Source organism: Pituophis catenifer, unplaced genomic scaffold (genome assembly GCF_029215685.1).
Source record: "Pituophis catenifer annectens isolate HBS135680 unplaced genomic scaffold, rPitCat1.0.hap2 SCAF_1, whole genome shotgun sequence".
Classification (NCBI taxonomy): domain Eukaryota; kingdom Metazoa; phylum Chordata; class Lepidosauria; order Squamata; family Colubridae; genus Pituophis; species Pituophis catenifer.
The window spans coordinates 52,447,245-52,465,594 of NW_027256881.1; the positions used below are offsets into that span (position 1 = coordinate 52,447,245).

The following is an 18,350-nucleotide window of genomic DNA, read 5'->3' on the forward strand; positions in this document are numbered from 1 at the left end:
GGGAGCTGAGAGTTTGGCATCTGGAGAGTCACTAACTCTGCATTAGAAAATTAGCATATTACAAACCACTGGGGCTTCAGGTGGAGCTATTCGGAGACCCTGTGACAAGATGCCAGCAAAATTGGTAGTGCGAGAACCATGCCAGAGCAACTGGCGATTGTGTAAGTCCCGGAATGGTTCATAACGTTGATATTCTCCATCACGTTCAATCTTGAAAATCTGGAAGAGATGGAGAAAAATATAGGATGACTGATAAAGCAGAGTATACTGAAAAATAATTCAATATGTAGAAAACCACCCTGAATTCTTAGGTACTGTATATTCTTTCATTTTTGTAAAGCTAGTCCCTGAGAAGTCTCATAGTAACATAAATTATGCATCAAACTTAAATCTAGATGCTTCATTTAATAAAACGAATACCTTTTATTGAAAAAGCAATGTACTGAATGCCATATTAAAACTGATTCAAAAAGATACTTGGGAATGTTTAGAAGTGCATATGGGACATCTACCTGTAGCTCTTTAAAGCACGTGTTTCTTTTTCTAAATTACAATGTATCATCCTATAAAAAGATACAGATGTTATATACCCGTGATGGCGAACCTATGGCACGCGTGCCACAGGGGGCACGCGGAGCCATATTAGTGGGCACGCCAGCTCAGCTCTGGGGCGCATGCGCACGCCAGCCAGCTGATTTTCGGGCCTTCTAGACCCACCAGAAGTAGAGAAACAGGCTGTTTCCTGCCTCTGGAGGACCTGGGGGTGGGTGGGTGGGGAAGGCCCATTTTTCTTTCTTACCTGGCTCCAGATCCTCTCTATTTATCTGGGAAGAGCGAAAACAGCCTTTCCCACTCCCTTGGAGGCCCTACGGAGGCTAAAAGGGCCCATTTCCCGACTCCCGGTGGGACAGGAAGTGAGGTTTTTTGCTGTCCCCAGCCTCTAGAGACTCCTAGAGAGGCTCCTAGAGAGGCTCTGGAGGCTGGGGACAGCAAAAAATGTCACTTCCTGTCCCACCGTTTCAGGCCTTTGGAAGGCCTCCGAGAGAGTGAGAAAGGCTGTTTTCGCCCTTCCCACATAAATAGAGAGGATCTGGAACCAGGTAAGAAAGAAAACTGGGTCTGCCAGGCCATCATGTGCCAGGAGCGGGTGGGGTAGGGTGGGGTGGGGTTTGCGCACACTAACCTAAAACCAGGTTAGTTTTGAAGGCTTTGAATATAATATACAAAAATTCTGACTATAAGTAAAAGAACTGGTTGCTTATTGAACTTTCTAAAAATCAGAGGCACCAGAAATAACTTTTAAGAATGTGGTCATCCTTGAATTTCATTACTTCTCTTTTGTCCATCACTATTTTAGAATTGATTTTTGTGAAGAATGTAGATGTACATTGGCAATCTGTAACTGGATTTCTCCACATAATTCTCTTAAATTAGGCATGCCATACTTACTTATGCAGTCTGACCAACTTATATTACCCTCTGTAGGCAGCCATTTTAATGAGATAATTATGTTGAGAAATTGAATAATACATCTAGCACCTACTTCCCCCCCTGGATTTTTATGAGTGTGCAAACAGAGCATGCCCTTCCCACTTCTTGCAACTGCATCCTATAATATGTGAGATTGCCAGTGAAGATTATCTGGAAGCCCCTGCTGGTATTCTGAGCACAATTCAAAATCCTAACCACTATTTTTAAAGTACTACATGGCTTGGCCACTAGGATTCTTGCTTCAAATGGAAAAAAATCTGAAGAGAAGGCACTGTAACACTGTTCAAGTACATGTGAATATACATCCCCTGCAGGTGTGGGACAGGTAGGCAGTTGGAAGTTCTTTACATGAAAGCTGAGGAAAAGGATATCTGTGTGATACACGTGCAATTTGTGTTTTTCCAAATTTGAGCCCTCTATTCTGGTGATTACCCAAACAAATTATAATATCAGAGTACGTAGATAGGCAAAGTTTTGCATTAAAACACAAAAAACCTCTTGGTTTATGGAACAAAAAACAGCAGGGACAAAGACCATCATCCAGTATAGCTTCACACAAACTATGTCATCCTTAGTCAAAAGATCAGGGTGGCCTTTGCAAATATTCTTTATTGACTAATTCTGCTGTGCTGTACTTCCAATGGTTTAGAATTAAGATAGTAAACTCTAGTGAAAATTCCAAACTGATCATGTTTCAATACTTCAAAACATGATTTTAAGTTTTGCTTAATGTGGGTGCCGATTAGAGTATCATCATATACTATTTGAATGTATTGTATGTAGCTATCTATACCATGGACAGACATTCATTTCATGTCTTTCCATGCTCACAAGACTAGGATTTGGGAGACGGGGATGGAGGTGGGGTAGAAGCTCAGAATGTCCGCTCCATAAACATTTTGTATTAATTCCAAGATACAAGACTTCATGATAAGAGATTATGTTAACAGAAGTGAGGTAATCATGAGCCTTGATTACAGTTCCACAAAAATATTATTCGGCAACTGTTACCTAAATACTCCAGCAACATATACAGGAAAGACAAGTTAAATATAGACCAGTTCCTTAAAATACCATACCCCAACCATGAACTCACCTCCACAACTTTCAAACCATATGCATTGTGGGTACTTGCATGGGTGTTCTTAACATATTGTTTTATAATCTTGGCTTCTTCTGAATCTTTATCTACTACCTGGTCAGGAAGTTGAGAAAAAAATCGCTGTTGTAAATTCAATATTGTAAAAAGAGGAACCTGTAAATGTATTTGATCATTAAAATGATGAACACAATCTATTCTTGCAATCCTGATCTCACTGATCTAGGAAAATATGTTATTTTTTGAAAGCATCATGAGAGAGAAGCTGCTGAAGATTGTACTTGCTTTGCCAATTGTCCTTGCAGGGTGAGACAGCAGAAGACCTTACCAACTGGAACCTCCAAGTATTCACTGGGCTAAAAGAAATACTGCCCTGAGGCAGAAGTATTGGTAGAGGAGTCACTTTATTGGTGTTAGAGGTCTTAAGGAGATGATGTAACTATGGGGAATGCTTAGACCTGGGAACAAAGACTATAAGGGTAAGAGGCAGGAGGAGATATGATGGGAAGCTGATTACGGGAGAAGGGAGACTCTTTAAGCTCCCTTCTTTTTACGTTGTTGTCTAAGCAAGTCTGGGTGATAGCAAAAGTACAACCTCTAACCTAAAAGTCTTTTCTTTTTCTTCTACATTAAAAATGTAGAAGAAAATAAAATAACCAAATGTATATGAGCTTCTAGACATCAAAACTTTAAAAAATGGTTGAAATTGTTACAGATGAGAAATTATCACTGAAGTACCAAAATGTACATCTTATATCTACTCATCTAAATTAACACTAGAAAGTTGGAAAAATATGGAGTCAAAAGAGGATAACGCATATCTCTGCCATTTTTACCTGGATATTGGTTTTGAGCTTCTCATAGTTCACATCTATTGGATCTTTATCCCCATCCTGACTGCCACTTCTTAGAAGGCTATAAGCGACCTCTATGTCAAGCAGATTGTCCAGCATTTCCACTTTAGTCTTGATAAATGAAAGATGCAATTATTCATAACAATACATGCATTGCACAGTCTTTCTTTTTATTATTTTAAGAGACTGCTTAGGATTCTCCAATTACTATTTTCCAAAAAGTAGCAATAGTTACCTCTTCTGAGAAAAATGAAAATTCCCCTATTTTTTGTCTTACACTTTATGTAAGGAACCAAAGGATGATGGATTTGATTCCTTTAAATTCCCTCAATACCCCCTCCTTTGAAGTATGAATCACTCCTGTAATAAAGTATTTAATAAAACTGAAAGTGATTGGCCACAAATTTACCTAACAAACATTATAGGTGAGGCATATCCTGAACCTGAACCTCCTGCCCACCTCCAACAGTGTATTAACCATTCAAACTGGATTAGAAAGTTGACTGTTAGGCTGATATAACTCTTAAAATTACACCTATTAAAATATGATTTACATTATTTCTGTATTCAAATGTCAGAGTTAAACGCAGAGTACCTTAATGTAGTCAAGGTTGTTTAGAAGTGGTGGCTTCTTCATCCCAAAGTCATGGGGAATTAGAGTATAGAAGCGATTGGAGAGATCTAATATCTGTGAATCTGTGCCACCATCAGAAACTGCCTACATGAGGAGAAAAAGAAATAAAACTATAAGACTCTTCGGCAGCAACAAATGCATAGATTTGAGTTACTTGCCTTAGTAAAAAGTTAGTTTAAACTTAAACTTTAGTTAATGCAGCATTTTGAAATGCTTGTCTAACTTTTCCCACTATGATGCCTTCCCAATCATCATCAGTAACAAGGTGACTGAAATATGACATCATGGGATGGTAGGAGGTGAGAATCCAGGATGTTAAATGTTAAACAAAAGCAAACATTGCAATATGCTATTTTCCCACATTCAGTTCAGGAAGAACTGGTCTACATGTAATTTCATGACCGAGATTTCTCCTTCCATCCTTCCATCCATCCATCCATCCATCCATCCATCCATCCATCCATCCATTTTCTATAGCTGCCCAACTCAACAAAATGATTCTGGACGGCTTACAATTCTAAATTTCTAAAATAACTGAAATAAATTAAAAACAATAAAAACATCCACAAAATAAGTACAAAACAGCAGCTGCAATGATAGAATTGCACACTCTGACATGTTTGCTCAGAAGGGGTATAATTTTGCCTAGTTCTTTGAAACGGATAGAAATATGTACTTTAAAATCGTGCTGACACCACCCTAACAAGCATTCTTATACAAAGATTTAATTTTATATCGATGTGATCTTGAGTTGTGGGATTGGTATTATATTCTCTCTCTTATTTACTCAGAGCACTGCTTTCTATGAATAATTAAAATACTATTGAATGATAACTGAAAATGTAGAGATTGAACAGGGTTTACTTTATTCCAGTTTATAAGTACAACTCTTCCTGAGCATTACTATTATTTTTCCTAAACTTTTGTTTTAATTATCCTGCTTCTTTCCTTTTCCTCTTTTTTCTTGTCCAATTCTCTCTTACTTAGCTTTCCAGCTGTGTATCTTTTAAAGACATGCGTGCCCACATGGTCCTGTACTTGCTTTCCACTAAAACAAAAATCTATCAGTTTCATTAAAGGGATTGGAGAAAAAGCCTGCCAAAAGGATTAACAGTTTAGAGTGGTTCTTGTATAAGGAAGGACTGAACAGTTGAGATTTAAAATCAGGCATATTTTTAAGTTAAGGAACAGAAAAATGCTTTTTCCCCCATTTTATATATTAGAACTCTAGATCGTGCACTGAAAATAGATGTGGAGAGACTCCGAAGTGACAAAAGCCACCAAGAGTCATGAATTGGACAGCTACAGAATTTGAATGAATGAAGGAATAGAATACTTCTTTACAAAATGCATAGTTAAATTCTGGAGTTTGTTGCTACCAAGTAGGCAAGGGTTACCAGTTAGGTAACTTTAAAAGGGAACTACCTACATTTGTTGATGGTTACTATTCTTGAAGATTGCAAACTACTTCTGGAATCAAAGGAATAATATTACTTTAAATAGCTGGAAAAGGAATTGTTCTTTTTACTTACCTGTTGCACTTCATTCAGAATAGAGTAGGCGCTCTGGATCTGCCTCTCACTTAACTTCCCCAAAGGCATCTTCTGGAGATCAATCTAACAAGAAAATAAATGGTTCCAATTAAAGTGGAATTTTATTATAGGAAAATAATAGAAAACTGGCTGCAAAAGAAGATATAGAAGAAATAGCAAAACAATTCTTAACCCGAAGAATAGAAATACATGTAGGATGCAACTTTATTCTAGTCAATCAATTTGTTTGACATGATTTAGCTTAATATACCTTTAGATCTGCCCAATTAAATACAGTTGTACTCAAAGATTTTTTAAAAAGAGATAAATGATCTATGTGCACCAATTTTCAGATTATGTCTTCACATTATGGGAAACGGGTTAAAATATACATTAAGACACAACTTTCTTCTGCCAAAGAAAAATCACTACGACATTCTTGAAAGATAAAGAATGCCTTTTTCCATCAAACTGCATTCCTGCCATTATCATTTTGAGAATATCAAACTAATAACACCAAGTAGTTAAGCAAAGGATGAATAATAACCTCAAATTCCACCATGGCTTTCTTCATACTTTCTACATCAAAAATCATCTTAATAAGATCTTGGACAGCCTTAGGAAGCTTTGACTTGGTTCCTGCACTCACTGTCAGTTTCTTGACTGCTTCTTCATCCTATTGGGAGAGGGTTGGGAGTTGAATGGAATGACCTTGTATTAAAGCAACATACATGCACAAATTAAGCTACTTCTTTGCTTCTTTAGCTAAGAAAAGAGAATACATGAAATTCTCAACTGATCTTTGAAAGTTATTGCTACCCATACTTACTAGAATTTTCAGAAAATCTGGACATTTTATATCCACAGCTGCAACGGAACAACAAATAAAGTTCTTTGCATCCCCCTCCTCTTGCCCTCAAATAAATAAATTGATTTCTAACTGTAGAGATTCCTGTACTTAGAAAATACCAGCTCTGATCATTTTGGATGATGATGGTTGGAAGATAATGTGGCATTGTCCATTAACTAGTCCTTTCTGCTGTTTGAGAGAATCTAGTTCAAAGACAGTCAAGTTGTTAGTTTTGGATGACTTTAAGCAATGCCAGCTAGCATGGCCAAGAGGATTGAAGGAACGGTAATTTAAAAATATCTGAAGGACCTAGATGACAGAACATTTTTGCTTTTTTAAAATAGGTGAAGGTTATAATCTGAGGCCAATCTTTTAATATATTACTGATACGGATCTTCAGCAGATGCACATTACAAGGTTATGAAAAGTAAGACTAAACACTATATAAGGTTGTCATGCATTCATTCCCTTATCAAATGTTATAGAATCAACAGAGTCACATGTTTCGGGGGAAAAATGGTGTCTCTTTAGAGGTAAACTCTTTCATATGCAAGAATTGAGGTAGTAAGCAAAGGACTACGAGTTCAATTCCTGCCTTAGCCATGAAACCAAGCTGGGTGACCTTGGGCCAGTTTCTCTTAGCTCACTTCCCCTCAAAGGGTTGTTGTTGCGGGGAAAATAGAAGAAAGAAGGTGCATTAGATATGTTTGTCACCTTGAATTATTAGTGAAAATAATAAGGGCAGGATATATGATGTAAAACTCCAGTTTAGAACATAGAATAATAGGGTTGGGAGGACCTTGGAAGTCTTCTAGTCCATCCCTCCCAGGATACCCTATACTACTCTAGACGAAAGACTGTCCAGTCTTTTCTTGAAAACCCCCAATGATAGAACACCCATAATATCTGGAGGCAAGCCATTCCACTGATTAATTGTTACTAATTAGGAGTTACTTAATTTACTTAAGGTTTGAGCGGGCAGCAGGTGACTAGTTTCAGATATTAAGTCTGCTATACAATGTTGCAGTAAATTTAAGCTAAGTTGGTCTCAGTTAAACTATGTTTTGAGAGCATATCTTTTTGAAAAGGATCAAGTTACCTGCCCATAGTCTATTTCCAAAGGGTAGAATTTTTTGGGATATTTAGTGAAATTTTTGGAATGCCAGGAATTGCCTGTTTTCTCTTCATACAGATCTAGGAAATGGTCAATGGCTTCTTCTTTAGAAGGCATCTTCTCTAGCTTGTTGCTTCCAATTGATGTGCCAACACGACCCCATGAGCGAAAAACCCAGTACCTAAAGACAAAAGTAAATGAAAGAAAAATATGAAGTAATCTAGCAAGCTGTTCTGAAAGGAAGATATAAAACCTAGCTCTTTGCAGTACACATAACTCTATTCATTATTACAGAAATTGGTAATAAAAATGCAAAACAGAGAAGGATGACTGTCAGTTCAATATTAGCATAGAACAGCCTCCTGTGCTGCATTTAGCAACAGTATGCTTAGGAAACAAGGATAACTGGTAGGAAAGCTTTGCCTAAATGCTAATTCAAAGTTAATCTACAAAGAAGAGATTTATATATACAGAGAACACCCCTGCAGGACATTAACTAATTTGGCATCATTTAAACATTGATTCAAGTTTACGCATATTCAGTAGGCTGAGCATAAGCAAATCTGAGTTTAAAAAATACAGCTGGATCATATATATAACAAAATATTACCTTTTCTTATAGGACAAAAATTGCTTGCAGGAGTATAGGTGTGAACCTACTCTAATGCAGCTGGAAATAAATATGCAATTGTGCTGAGATTTGGCCAGCATCTATTGGGTGAAAATGAGTATGGCCCACTGGATAATGTTGCTGAGAAGCATATCTAAGCTTGGGAGGGACCATGGTCATGATTACTGACAAGAGTAAATATAGAAGAAGTAAACAGACATGGAATTTCTGCTGTACTGGATCTCTCACAGGGCTTTTATGCCATCAACTACAATAACTGTTGATATACTAGGCTGGCATTAAACCAGAGAGTTAAAAGTTGCCTACTTCTCTGCAACTAAGTTATTTTATCAGACTACATAAAAAGTAGAAAACTTGACATCCTTTTCCTGTAATGGCCAGGATGAAGTGAAAAATTTATGATCAAGATGCAGTCTGGCTAAGGATGTCATGTCTATTAAGATATGTTTAAGTTGTGTAAAGATGTTATGGATAAAACTGCTTTATATATTGTACTTCATGAAAATCTAGGCCTCTATATAATTGAGTTTTAACTAAGGCTAAATTAACGAAGTTTTAACTAAGGCTAAATTAAAAAACAAACAGAACTAAGTTCAACTGAAGTCATTCCCAGAGAACTGCAACTGAAGATTGGTTTTATGTAGGGGTACAAATTGTTTTAGTTTTGGATTCTTATCACCTGTTTAAGAGCAAGAACTATTTGAATCAAACAATTCTTATGAAAAACAAATGCAACAGCACCAGCTTTTATTACTCGAGCCACACTAAGGAGAAATTTGCAATGTGGTTACTGTTTAGAAAAGGAGAACTCTCACCTGGTCTCTCTGTCATCCTCTAGCATTTGAAGTTTGTAATAAGAATTTGTTCCTTGGGCAATATCAACTAGACCCAAAGTGGCACTGAAGATTTTTCCACTTTTTTCAAAAACATGCGCAGAATCTTCCAGACCTATTTACATATATAACAAATGTTAATTCTTCCTATTCTGAAACATATTTTATCCTATTCAGATTGTTAAATTGAGCGTAATATTGGAAAAGTTGGAGTTTTGATTTCTCATCCACAAAGATGATTCAAAGGAGAATTGTAATTGCCCATAAATGATTTATGGCAAATCATGTTGCTTTTTTCAGACTTCTAGTACTGGTTGCCAACATCACAATTTATTTTTACAAACATCCATACTTAGAGAGTCCTATCCTGAATAACTAATATATAAAAGCCTTGTTCCAGCTCCCAGAGTGCCAACTTCCTTGTTTTGTGCTAGGAAACATCACACAACAGAAGTCTTACTATTGTTGTTTATCTGATCATAAAGTAGAATTACATATACATAGAATAATTGTGGCATCAATAGGACAGAGGCATTCATACCATTCATGCATTAGAAAAACTAGAAAAGCAGACTCAGTAAGTGAAAGCAAGAATATAAGAACATTCCCTGGATGCCCAATTTACTGATATAAGGGTGGTAGAATTATTTTCATGAAAATAAAAATACCTGAATCAGGATCGACAGCAGCCCCTCCTTTAACTGTCAACTTCATTTTCTTCTCAGACTTACTTGTTCCTAGATAATGATGACAGGAAACAAGGCAGTAATATCTTTTTCTCTGGGTAGATTCATCCATAAATTTAAATAGCATAATTAGGTGATTATAAAAATGCTCCTTACATTTTGCAGGAACTAACTCAACCTGTAATGCAAACTGATCATTTGCTGAGTTACTCTGTCAACTGTAAGGCAGTCTCTATATTTCTAATAACTTGATCAATAATGTTATGTAGCATTTGAATATGTTTAAATTGCCTTTGGGATTATTTTTAAGCTTTGTAGGGCTTTAATACTTTTTAAGAGTTTTTTTACTGAATATTTTTTGTTTTGTTTAAATTATTTTAACATTGTTTTAACTTTTAAATGGTTTTATTTGCCTTTGGGAGTATTTTAATCAATGAAAAAGCAGGACAATATGTAGGAGTAAAAACAGTAAAAACAACAACGATTCTAAATAAAATATGTAAAGTTAATTGTAATCCCTCCCAGTTCAGACTACAGTTTAGAATATTAGAATTGAACACAGTGTAGATTATAAATCTTATAAATCAAAAGAACCATTTGTGTTTTGTTTAATGCCTGCTAAATCCAATCACCTACCTTGCCTTCAGATAATTCTTTTGCAGCAATTTTTAGAGCCTAGCCCTTAGAATCCAAACAGTTAGGTTACCTAAAATTCTTATTTGAGACAGAGAAGACATATTTCTTGGGTACCTGTGGTTTTGTCAATGGCATCTTTACGTTTTCCTGAGATTACAAAAGAATTCTAAAAAACGTAGGTCCTTCAACTAAATACCATAAATAGAACTACGGGCTTCTGTTTGTAACAAAATAAGGATACAGCAATTGTTTACAGACAATTCTATTTAATGACAGCGATGTCGATTTAATGACAGTGATAGCAATTCCTATCACTAAGCACTGTGCAAAGTTATGTGACCATTTCACTTAGCAATGGCAATTCTGGCAGTCCCAACTGATGTTGTTAAATGAAGATCTCACATGACTGTGACCCCTGGCTTCCTGCCGACTTTCCCATTGACTTTGCTTGTGGGAAGCAGGCAGAGAAGGTAGCAAAACATGATCATGTGACGGCAGAGGATAGATAGAATTGTTCAATGCTGTCATAAGTTTAAACCATCCCTGAGCAAGCAGTTATTAATCAAGGACCACCTTATTTAGAAAGGAAGAAAACAAAAAATGAGGATTCAGATATTTCCTTGGAATTTGGAAAATGGACCTCATATTTTAGCATTCATATTACCCTACCATGGCATAAAAATTCTTAGCAATACACAATCTTCCAGTTTTAGGTTTAGGTCAGCCTACCCTATCCTATCCAGGAGGGATTTCCCTTGAACTATAGCTCCCTTCTTGCTAAAAGCTGCAGATGACATAGTCTAATATAACAAGATGGTGCCAAGATAGAGAATGATAATTTAGCAATAAGGTAACTGCAAATAAATGGCTTTAACAACAACTAAGCTTCAGGCAAGTTCTAAGGAATCTGAAGTACAGAATACCATGCATTTCTGGAACAGATCTTTCAGCTTGCATATTTGTGCTAGAAGCAACAAACAGAATCTGCTATGCAGACTGACCAGATTGAGACTACTCTTGCATATCAAGGTCTTCTTATCTAGCTAGTCTTGAACTAAAGTAAGCCTCCTCTATTCAGCTTCCCATGTTCCAGTTGGCAAGTTGAAAGCATTCATTTCTCCTGTTCTTTGAGGGAGTGGAAGGGCACACTATAATGGGAAGGGGATTTCCTTATCTAAACAATGCATAGTTCCTTCCCGTTGCCTGTTAAAAGCTGCTTCACTTATTTCTTCTTAGAAGTCAAGGGCAAAAGAAAGAAACCTGTAATATGAAATAGAGAATGTAAAGGCCATTCCTATGGCCAGCACAGGTGGCAGCTTTTCTAATGTTTTTTTTCACAAATATGTACATTTCAGTCTTGAATGGCCTCTGTTTAGGATAAATCCTGAAAATGCTATTAAGGATCCTATTCTAAACGTTAACCAATGTTCTTAGTAAGAAAATGGCAGCCTGAGGTGAAAATAACAACTACTATTTTGGCTTTTACCTTGCTCTTCCTTGTTCTTCCCAGAATTTTTCATGTTTGGGTGTCCACTGGATTTTCCACTCACAGATACTTCTTTGTGTTCCTGCTTTACTTCTGCACCCCAGGGAGACATCACATGCAGTGATCGAAGCTCCTGAAAACCCTTACTGGAGCTTTTTATATCCTGAAGGAAGTCCTCCGACACCACACACAAGTGGGCTTTCTTTACTTCTTCCATTTTTTTGTTCATTTTGTCAACTTCCTCTGTAAGATTTACATTTGAGAGATGGGGGGGGGAGAGAGAAGAAATAGAAAAGGCAAGGCACAGTATGTTACTCTTCTTTAGCTGAAATAGCAGAACACACTAATTTGTAGGATACAGGAACTTGTAGCTGTCTGTCTGTATTCATGCCAGAAGCACTTACAAAGCTAACCCAAAGGTGCTGAATGAATGAGGGCTCTGCTGGACAATACCAATCTTGTTAATCTAGTATTGTATTCCAAAAGGGTAGAGCTTCATCTCAGTTGTAGCAGCCCCACCTTTATTTTTCTGATACAGCCCCCTCCCCTCACACAAATACCTGACACTGAGGTAAATTACCATGATCATACACTATATTAAGCATGATCTCAGAACTTCTAATGCTATAATATCTCCAGAATTCTATTAAATCCTATATTTTGATAGTAAATTTATTAGTTATATGGCCGTAAGAGTATCATCAATATATCAAGCAAAATCCCTGCTAAATTGAAACTGGTACATATTTTGAGTTTAGAGGATAAATTTAAAACTAGGAAAAGAGTAGAGTAGATTTCCTGGGAAATGATATAGTTGGACATAGCATTTACTGAATACATACAAAGTGTATAAAAAAATATTCTGTTTCATATTTTAGTTCCAAACTCAATTTTTAAAAGGGCAATGTAAAAGTTTGTTGTGATGCAAGCTGGCATTCACGGAACAGCTTTTTCTCGTGCATGAAATCACGAGAATTTCTGTCAAGGAGGAGTTAATACCGACTAACACTTAAATCACAGAGATCCCCTTAATCCCTCCTCTTTCTAAAAACTTAAGTTTTGTAGTTTCACAGTTCCAGATGTTATCCTTCAACGTTTTCTGCTAACGCCTCAAAGTTCCCCCCAAAATTCTGTATTTCCTTTGTTCTTATTAATATCAAAGTATATTGATATTAATACCAAAGGGACTACCATCTTGCTACACTACAGCAAGAAAGTGGGTTGAAGGGAAGCATTTTCAGAGGAGACCTCCAATCTTTTGCCCCACAAGCTCAGCCTTGAACCATTAAAGAGTGTTACAATAGAGAAGGGAGAATGAAGTTAAGAAGCAATAAGCAAACAAATATGAAATAAAAACGAAAGGCTAAACCAAGATTATTAGTAACATTTATAGGGAAATGTTTGATTAAAAAATAGACATAGAAGCAAACTAAGGTATTACTTAATTGTATCAAATAAAAGCAGTCATAATCAGATTATATTTAAGACACAGATGAATACTCCGAGTTCCTTGCATTAGCTGCTAAATTTAATACAATCTACTCTCCTCTTTTAGGCCTCTGTTTAATGTAACACTCTTACTATTGAGAATGTCCCTGTTAACAGTATCTACTCACTTTGAGAGCTGATGCACAAGTCAGCTTTATTCACAGTTGCTGTCACCTTTCCCCCAAGTTCTTCAATGGCAGATTTAATTTCATCCTTGGTCTTCGACAATTTTCCAAGGACTACTATCTTCATGTTGTTTAATGGTTTATCTGGTCAAGTGAAATCACAAAGCATATGAATATACTATTCAAAGAAAGAAGGAAATGTGAAGATATAAAACTTTCTACTTTTAGTGCACATACTACTCTGACTTTTTAATATGTCACTTGCAAATCTTAGGACGTTACATTCTTGAGCCAGTGTCATTATTTCCATTGCAGAATACAGTTATGCTCAAGAGATTTTTTTTTAATTCCATGAATATTACAATGCAATTTAAATACATTTTTATGCATAATAGATGGGATTTCAATCATGTTTGATGGGAAGCTGGGGGTGAGAAAAGATGTTTAATGCCTTCCTTCAAGAGAAAATGAGTATTTCAGTTATTATGCTATAATAAGCAGCAGCTGACAATGTCAGAAAAAGCCTTCCATTCTCTTCCAACAGAATCCGCCATTCATGCAGTTGCCAAGCACCAACTTTATTTAGTAATGACACCCATGTCTCTCTTTAGTATGACAGACAGTCTCTCATTGCAGCTTCCATTTTTTCTTATCCAGGCAAGAATGCCACTGCATCATTTTCTGACTTTCTTCTTTTATTTCCATCCACCTTGCTTAGGATCTTTTTGATTCATTCCAGCTTGCTTTCTTCACTAGGGTGAACTGGGTCCATGCCTGTATCTTTCTTTTCCTGAGAATGTTATCCGAGCTCTAGCATTCCTATGTACCTCAGCTACCCTGACGTTTTAACACTTCAAATGCTTTTTGTGGAACAGGGTGGGAGGAATAGATAAGTCTCTACTGAGAACTAGTTAAAGCATAGAAAATGGATTTGTTTGTCCTCCAAAGTCCTTTGTATCACAGTTATAGAAAAATATGCAATAGTGAAAATGCTTATAGCTAAACTGAATAAACACAAAGGGTTAAAACTACAAAAGTGGGGAAAAGCAAACATTAGATAATGCAAGTTGTTCTTCTTATTTCAAATTGCTTTCCCCAAACTGTTACCTTCAACAAATTTTCAGATTACAAATCCCACCATCCCTGGTCTATCTAAAGATCTAAAGAGTTTATAGATTAACCTACCTGTTATTTGCCATCTGTGGAGAACACTAAGAAATAATTTCATGTATGAAGTGTTTGTTTGAAAATACAATTCTATTAAAATTATATTTCGGATCAAAAACATGGCTGTTGTAGAAGAGACAGTAAACATCTTAGTGTTTAAAAGATTTTGGAGAATGTGTTTGGAAATTAATAGGTAATATCCAGGATATAATTATAATATGCCGAGTGTTCTTATAGTTTATTTTAATGTTTTAAAAGAGTTGTTAATGATAATGGATTTAAGTATTATTTTTTTTAGCTTTGTTGTATGCTGCACAGTCACTTGTTTGTGAGATAGGCAGCTCTATAATAAAATAAAGAGAAGCATATTTAGCATACTATATAAAAGTATGTGTAGTGTAATATAGTATAACACAGCACAGCATAGTAAGAATCATTTGTTCTGAAAGGATAAAGAAAATTATATTATAATTTAGTTCATTCTAATGATAAATAGCATTTTTCAGTAGGTACTTTTTTCCCCTGTAGGAATAACAACATTTTAATGAAAACTAACATTTCATATTTTTAATCAAAATAGTTTTCCACAATGGCCTTCAGTTAATGTACCTGCTGGTGCAGCCGAATTCCCTGTAATAGGATCAGAACCTGCTGAAGGAGGTACAGAATTTGTAGAAGCAGCCTCTGGCAAGAATGCTCTAGCTTGCTTTTTAAATTTGAATTTCTTTAGGTACGGGATCTCTCGGAATTTCTGTTGTGCAGAAGGATGAGGAAAAAAATTTAAAAACAGCAATAAGAAAAGAATTCTCATAAACTAATGCAATGAAAAGAAAATAGGCAAATAAATTCAAATAAGGTATACTGTTCACTGTTCCCAAACTCTTCACATCAGAGTCGGCAAACGATAAATAGCAATTTGCAAATATCTGAATAATTTCAAATATATCACCAGATTCCTCATAACTTAATATTTCAACTAAAACTCTAAAAAAAAGCAACAATAACTTTGTAATGGCTCACCTTATACTAAACATCTCTCCTAGAAACAAACTAGATTGAGACAACTGCAAATCACAATGATTGGGGGGAAGGAGCCCTCTCTTCAACCTCTTTTCTAGAAAAAAATTGCCTTTACATTTATAGCAGTGGAAGGTGGCACTGAATCAACTTAAAAATAATCCTATAGACTCAAAGTGTAAGTAATTTTTTCTTAAAAAGCAGCTGGGAAGAACTAATTGCCCCAATTCCCCAATTCTGCTGTAATTAAAACATTTAAGTGGGGTGAGATGATCCATCCCTTGGTTTCAATATCCTGAAGCTATATTGTTGTATCAACTCTAATAAGTTGTAGTTTTATTCTTTTATAATTAGTAATAAAAGTTATAAATATTAATTATATTAGGGATAGAGAATATTTGGGCTTCAGCCATTCTGAACTAAAACATCCAGTACCACCAGCTACCTCTGTTTTATATAAGTGCAAAGGAGGCTATACATAACTACTCTTCCGATTTGTTTGTTCATTTCACTGTTTTGCATATATCCTTAGTTGGAGGATCTCTAAACTGAGAGCAGGCAACTTTTTACCAGTTAAGGATTGCACTTTAAAAGAAGATGGAACACACTTCAAGGGCAACAATGTTAAAACAGTACTTTACTTTCACAGCTTGAAACATGTATTTTGCCTTTTATTTTAGAGAGAGAGAGGAAAAAAAAAAAAAAGGGGGGGCGCACAAGTGAAAAAAAAAACATGTCCCAAATCATGAAGCAACCTGGGCAGGGGTGGATTCTAATCGGCTTTGCTACCGTTTTCTTTGTGCGCGCGCTTTGTGCGCGATCGCCTTTTCGGGACATGAGATTTGGGACATCTTTCATTTTAAATCCGATATCTATTATAGTGATACCAATTGTGTATTAAATCACAAACCAAATAAGGCCTGTAAAACCAATTAAGCACTATTGCATAGTACACTTCATAGCACACTGACAGTTCTCCACCAATCTCACTGTATGGCTTTATCCCCCATCAATCCTGTTCAACTAACAGCTTTTCGGCTAGAGTTCAGAGGCAAAATCATTTTATTTTTTCATCAAATTTGAGCAAGGCTAGGCTCATCATGTCAGGGTCAGGCTTAGCAAGCCGTGTTTTTTGTCGACAATGGAAGGCAACCTTGGATGATAATTATGCACTTCCTCGGCTTCCCTTTCTTGCTGTAACTCGAGGTAGGAGCAGGAGAAAGTTGGATTCATATCCAACTTCCTTATATAAAAAGGAGAAAGGGCTGAGAGGGTGTGAGTGTTTCAAGAATGTTGGCAGAAAAAGTCTTCGGCAGAGCGAGAAATGGAAGAAAAGAAAAAGGGTAGCATTCTCTCTCTTATACAATCTCATAAATAATGTTAAACAATGTGATAACAGGAAGGGGGTTAACAGGCCTCACAGCCTACCTTTGGGATTGTCCATTCTTTCTTGTTGGGCGTCTGTGTATTGGCAACACATTTGGTCCAACCTGTAATATACCCCGTGCAGTGATAGGCATTGCTCTTGAACACAAACTGTCCTTTGCACTCTTCACAGGGAAGCAGAGCTCCAAAAGCCATCCCATCTGCAACACGGTCCAAGATCTGAAGCAATGAAAAAGCAAAAGAAGTGCAGTAAACGAGTAATGCCCAATGCCATAGAGGCCTTATTCAGAGTATAGGATGTCAAACAAATTTCAACCAGAGCTCTCTAAAATTATAGGACTCACTCCTCTTTGCCTAGCTTCTACTCACTGACAAGTTGCAGTGGCCAAGAAGCCAGCAATAACCTAAAGAACAGTTCCCAGGAGTGGACTCACCTGTCCCTCACCTTGCTGAGTCTTATTTTATCTTCTGACTAGGAAGGACAGCCCTGGAACTGGACGAAGAAACCTGAGAAGCTTGTTTAGATGTCAAACTGGAGTTTCTTCCAGCTTGCTTTAGCAAGATGATGTACAAAACTATCTTTTAGAGTTAAAATATACAGAAGTAAAGTAGCAGACTCATTTTGGTGCCTTCTGCATGTTTTGCATTACAAATATAGTAATATAACCTCCAGTCACAAAGACATAATAGAATCCCTGTGAAAGATGCGCCCATTTCATGCTGAGGATTCTTAAGAAAAGAACCAAATATAAAACTGTCAGCACATCTATGAAGAGAGAGACTTGGAATATGTTGTTCAATTCTGGCTACCCTTTGGGGGGGAAATGTTATTGGGAAAATTGCTGCAGTTGTTTTAAAGTGCAGGAAAAGGTATCAAAAATTAAAATATTGGAGACTGCTGAAATAATTGCCTTGTAAGGAAAGGTTACAAGGTAATCAGTAATTACAAAATCCTGAAGTACAGAGTGTCACTCATTTGGACAACTTTATGAAGGAATTACATCTATTAATGGGGGAATGGCATCAACAGCTTACATAGTTGGATGGCCATGTATTTTTCCCAATACCAAAGGCTGCATGCATCTCAATATTGTTTGTTGGAAAATATGAGGGCAATGGTTTGCTTGTGTGTTTCTTATAGGCATTCCACTAATGCCTAACTAGTGCTAGAACAGAATCTGAATTAAACTGGCCTTTGGTATAATTCAGCACGGTATTTCTTACAGGAGAAACACCTGTTGCTGATGAAGAGGAGAACCTGTGCTTCAGGTTACAGCAGTCTGTAGTCACATGCTAATACTATCCCCATCGGAACTATACG

The 18,350-nt window shown here is 36.4% G+C and overlaps 1 protein-coding gene across 1 annotated transcript in view; it reads right to left on the reverse strand.

Annotated features, from left to right (window-relative positions):
• The window catches only part of PARP1 (poly(ADP-ribose) polymerase 1), a 35,393-nt gene that overhangs the window by 4,410 nt on the left and 12,633 nt on the right, over positions 1-18,350 (reverse strand). The window contains exons 7-19 of the mRNA XM_070949569.1: positions 17,072-17,248; positions 15,236-15,377; positions 13,463-13,603; positions 11,847-12,089; positions 9,707-9,775; positions 9,021-9,153; positions 7,560-7,755; positions 6,158-6,286; positions 5,611-5,694; positions 4,040-4,162; positions 3,427-3,555; positions 2,588-2,686; positions 67-219 (exon numbers count right to left, since the gene is read on the reverse strand). Of these exons, the coding sequence (XP_070805670.1) occupies positions 67-219; positions 2,588-2,686; positions 3,427-3,555; positions 4,040-4,162; positions 5,611-5,694; positions 6,158-6,286; positions 7,560-7,755; positions 9,021-9,153; positions 9,707-9,775; positions 11,847-12,089; positions 13,463-13,603; positions 15,236-15,377; positions 17,072-17,248 (1,818 nt within the window). The remainder of the gene's footprint in view (positions 1-66; positions 220-2,587; positions 2,687-3,426; positions 3,556-4,039; positions 4,163-5,610; positions 5,695-6,157; positions 6,287-7,559; positions 7,756-9,020; positions 9,154-9,706; positions 9,776-11,846; positions 12,090-13,462; positions 13,604-15,235; positions 15,378-17,071; positions 17,249-18,350) is intronic.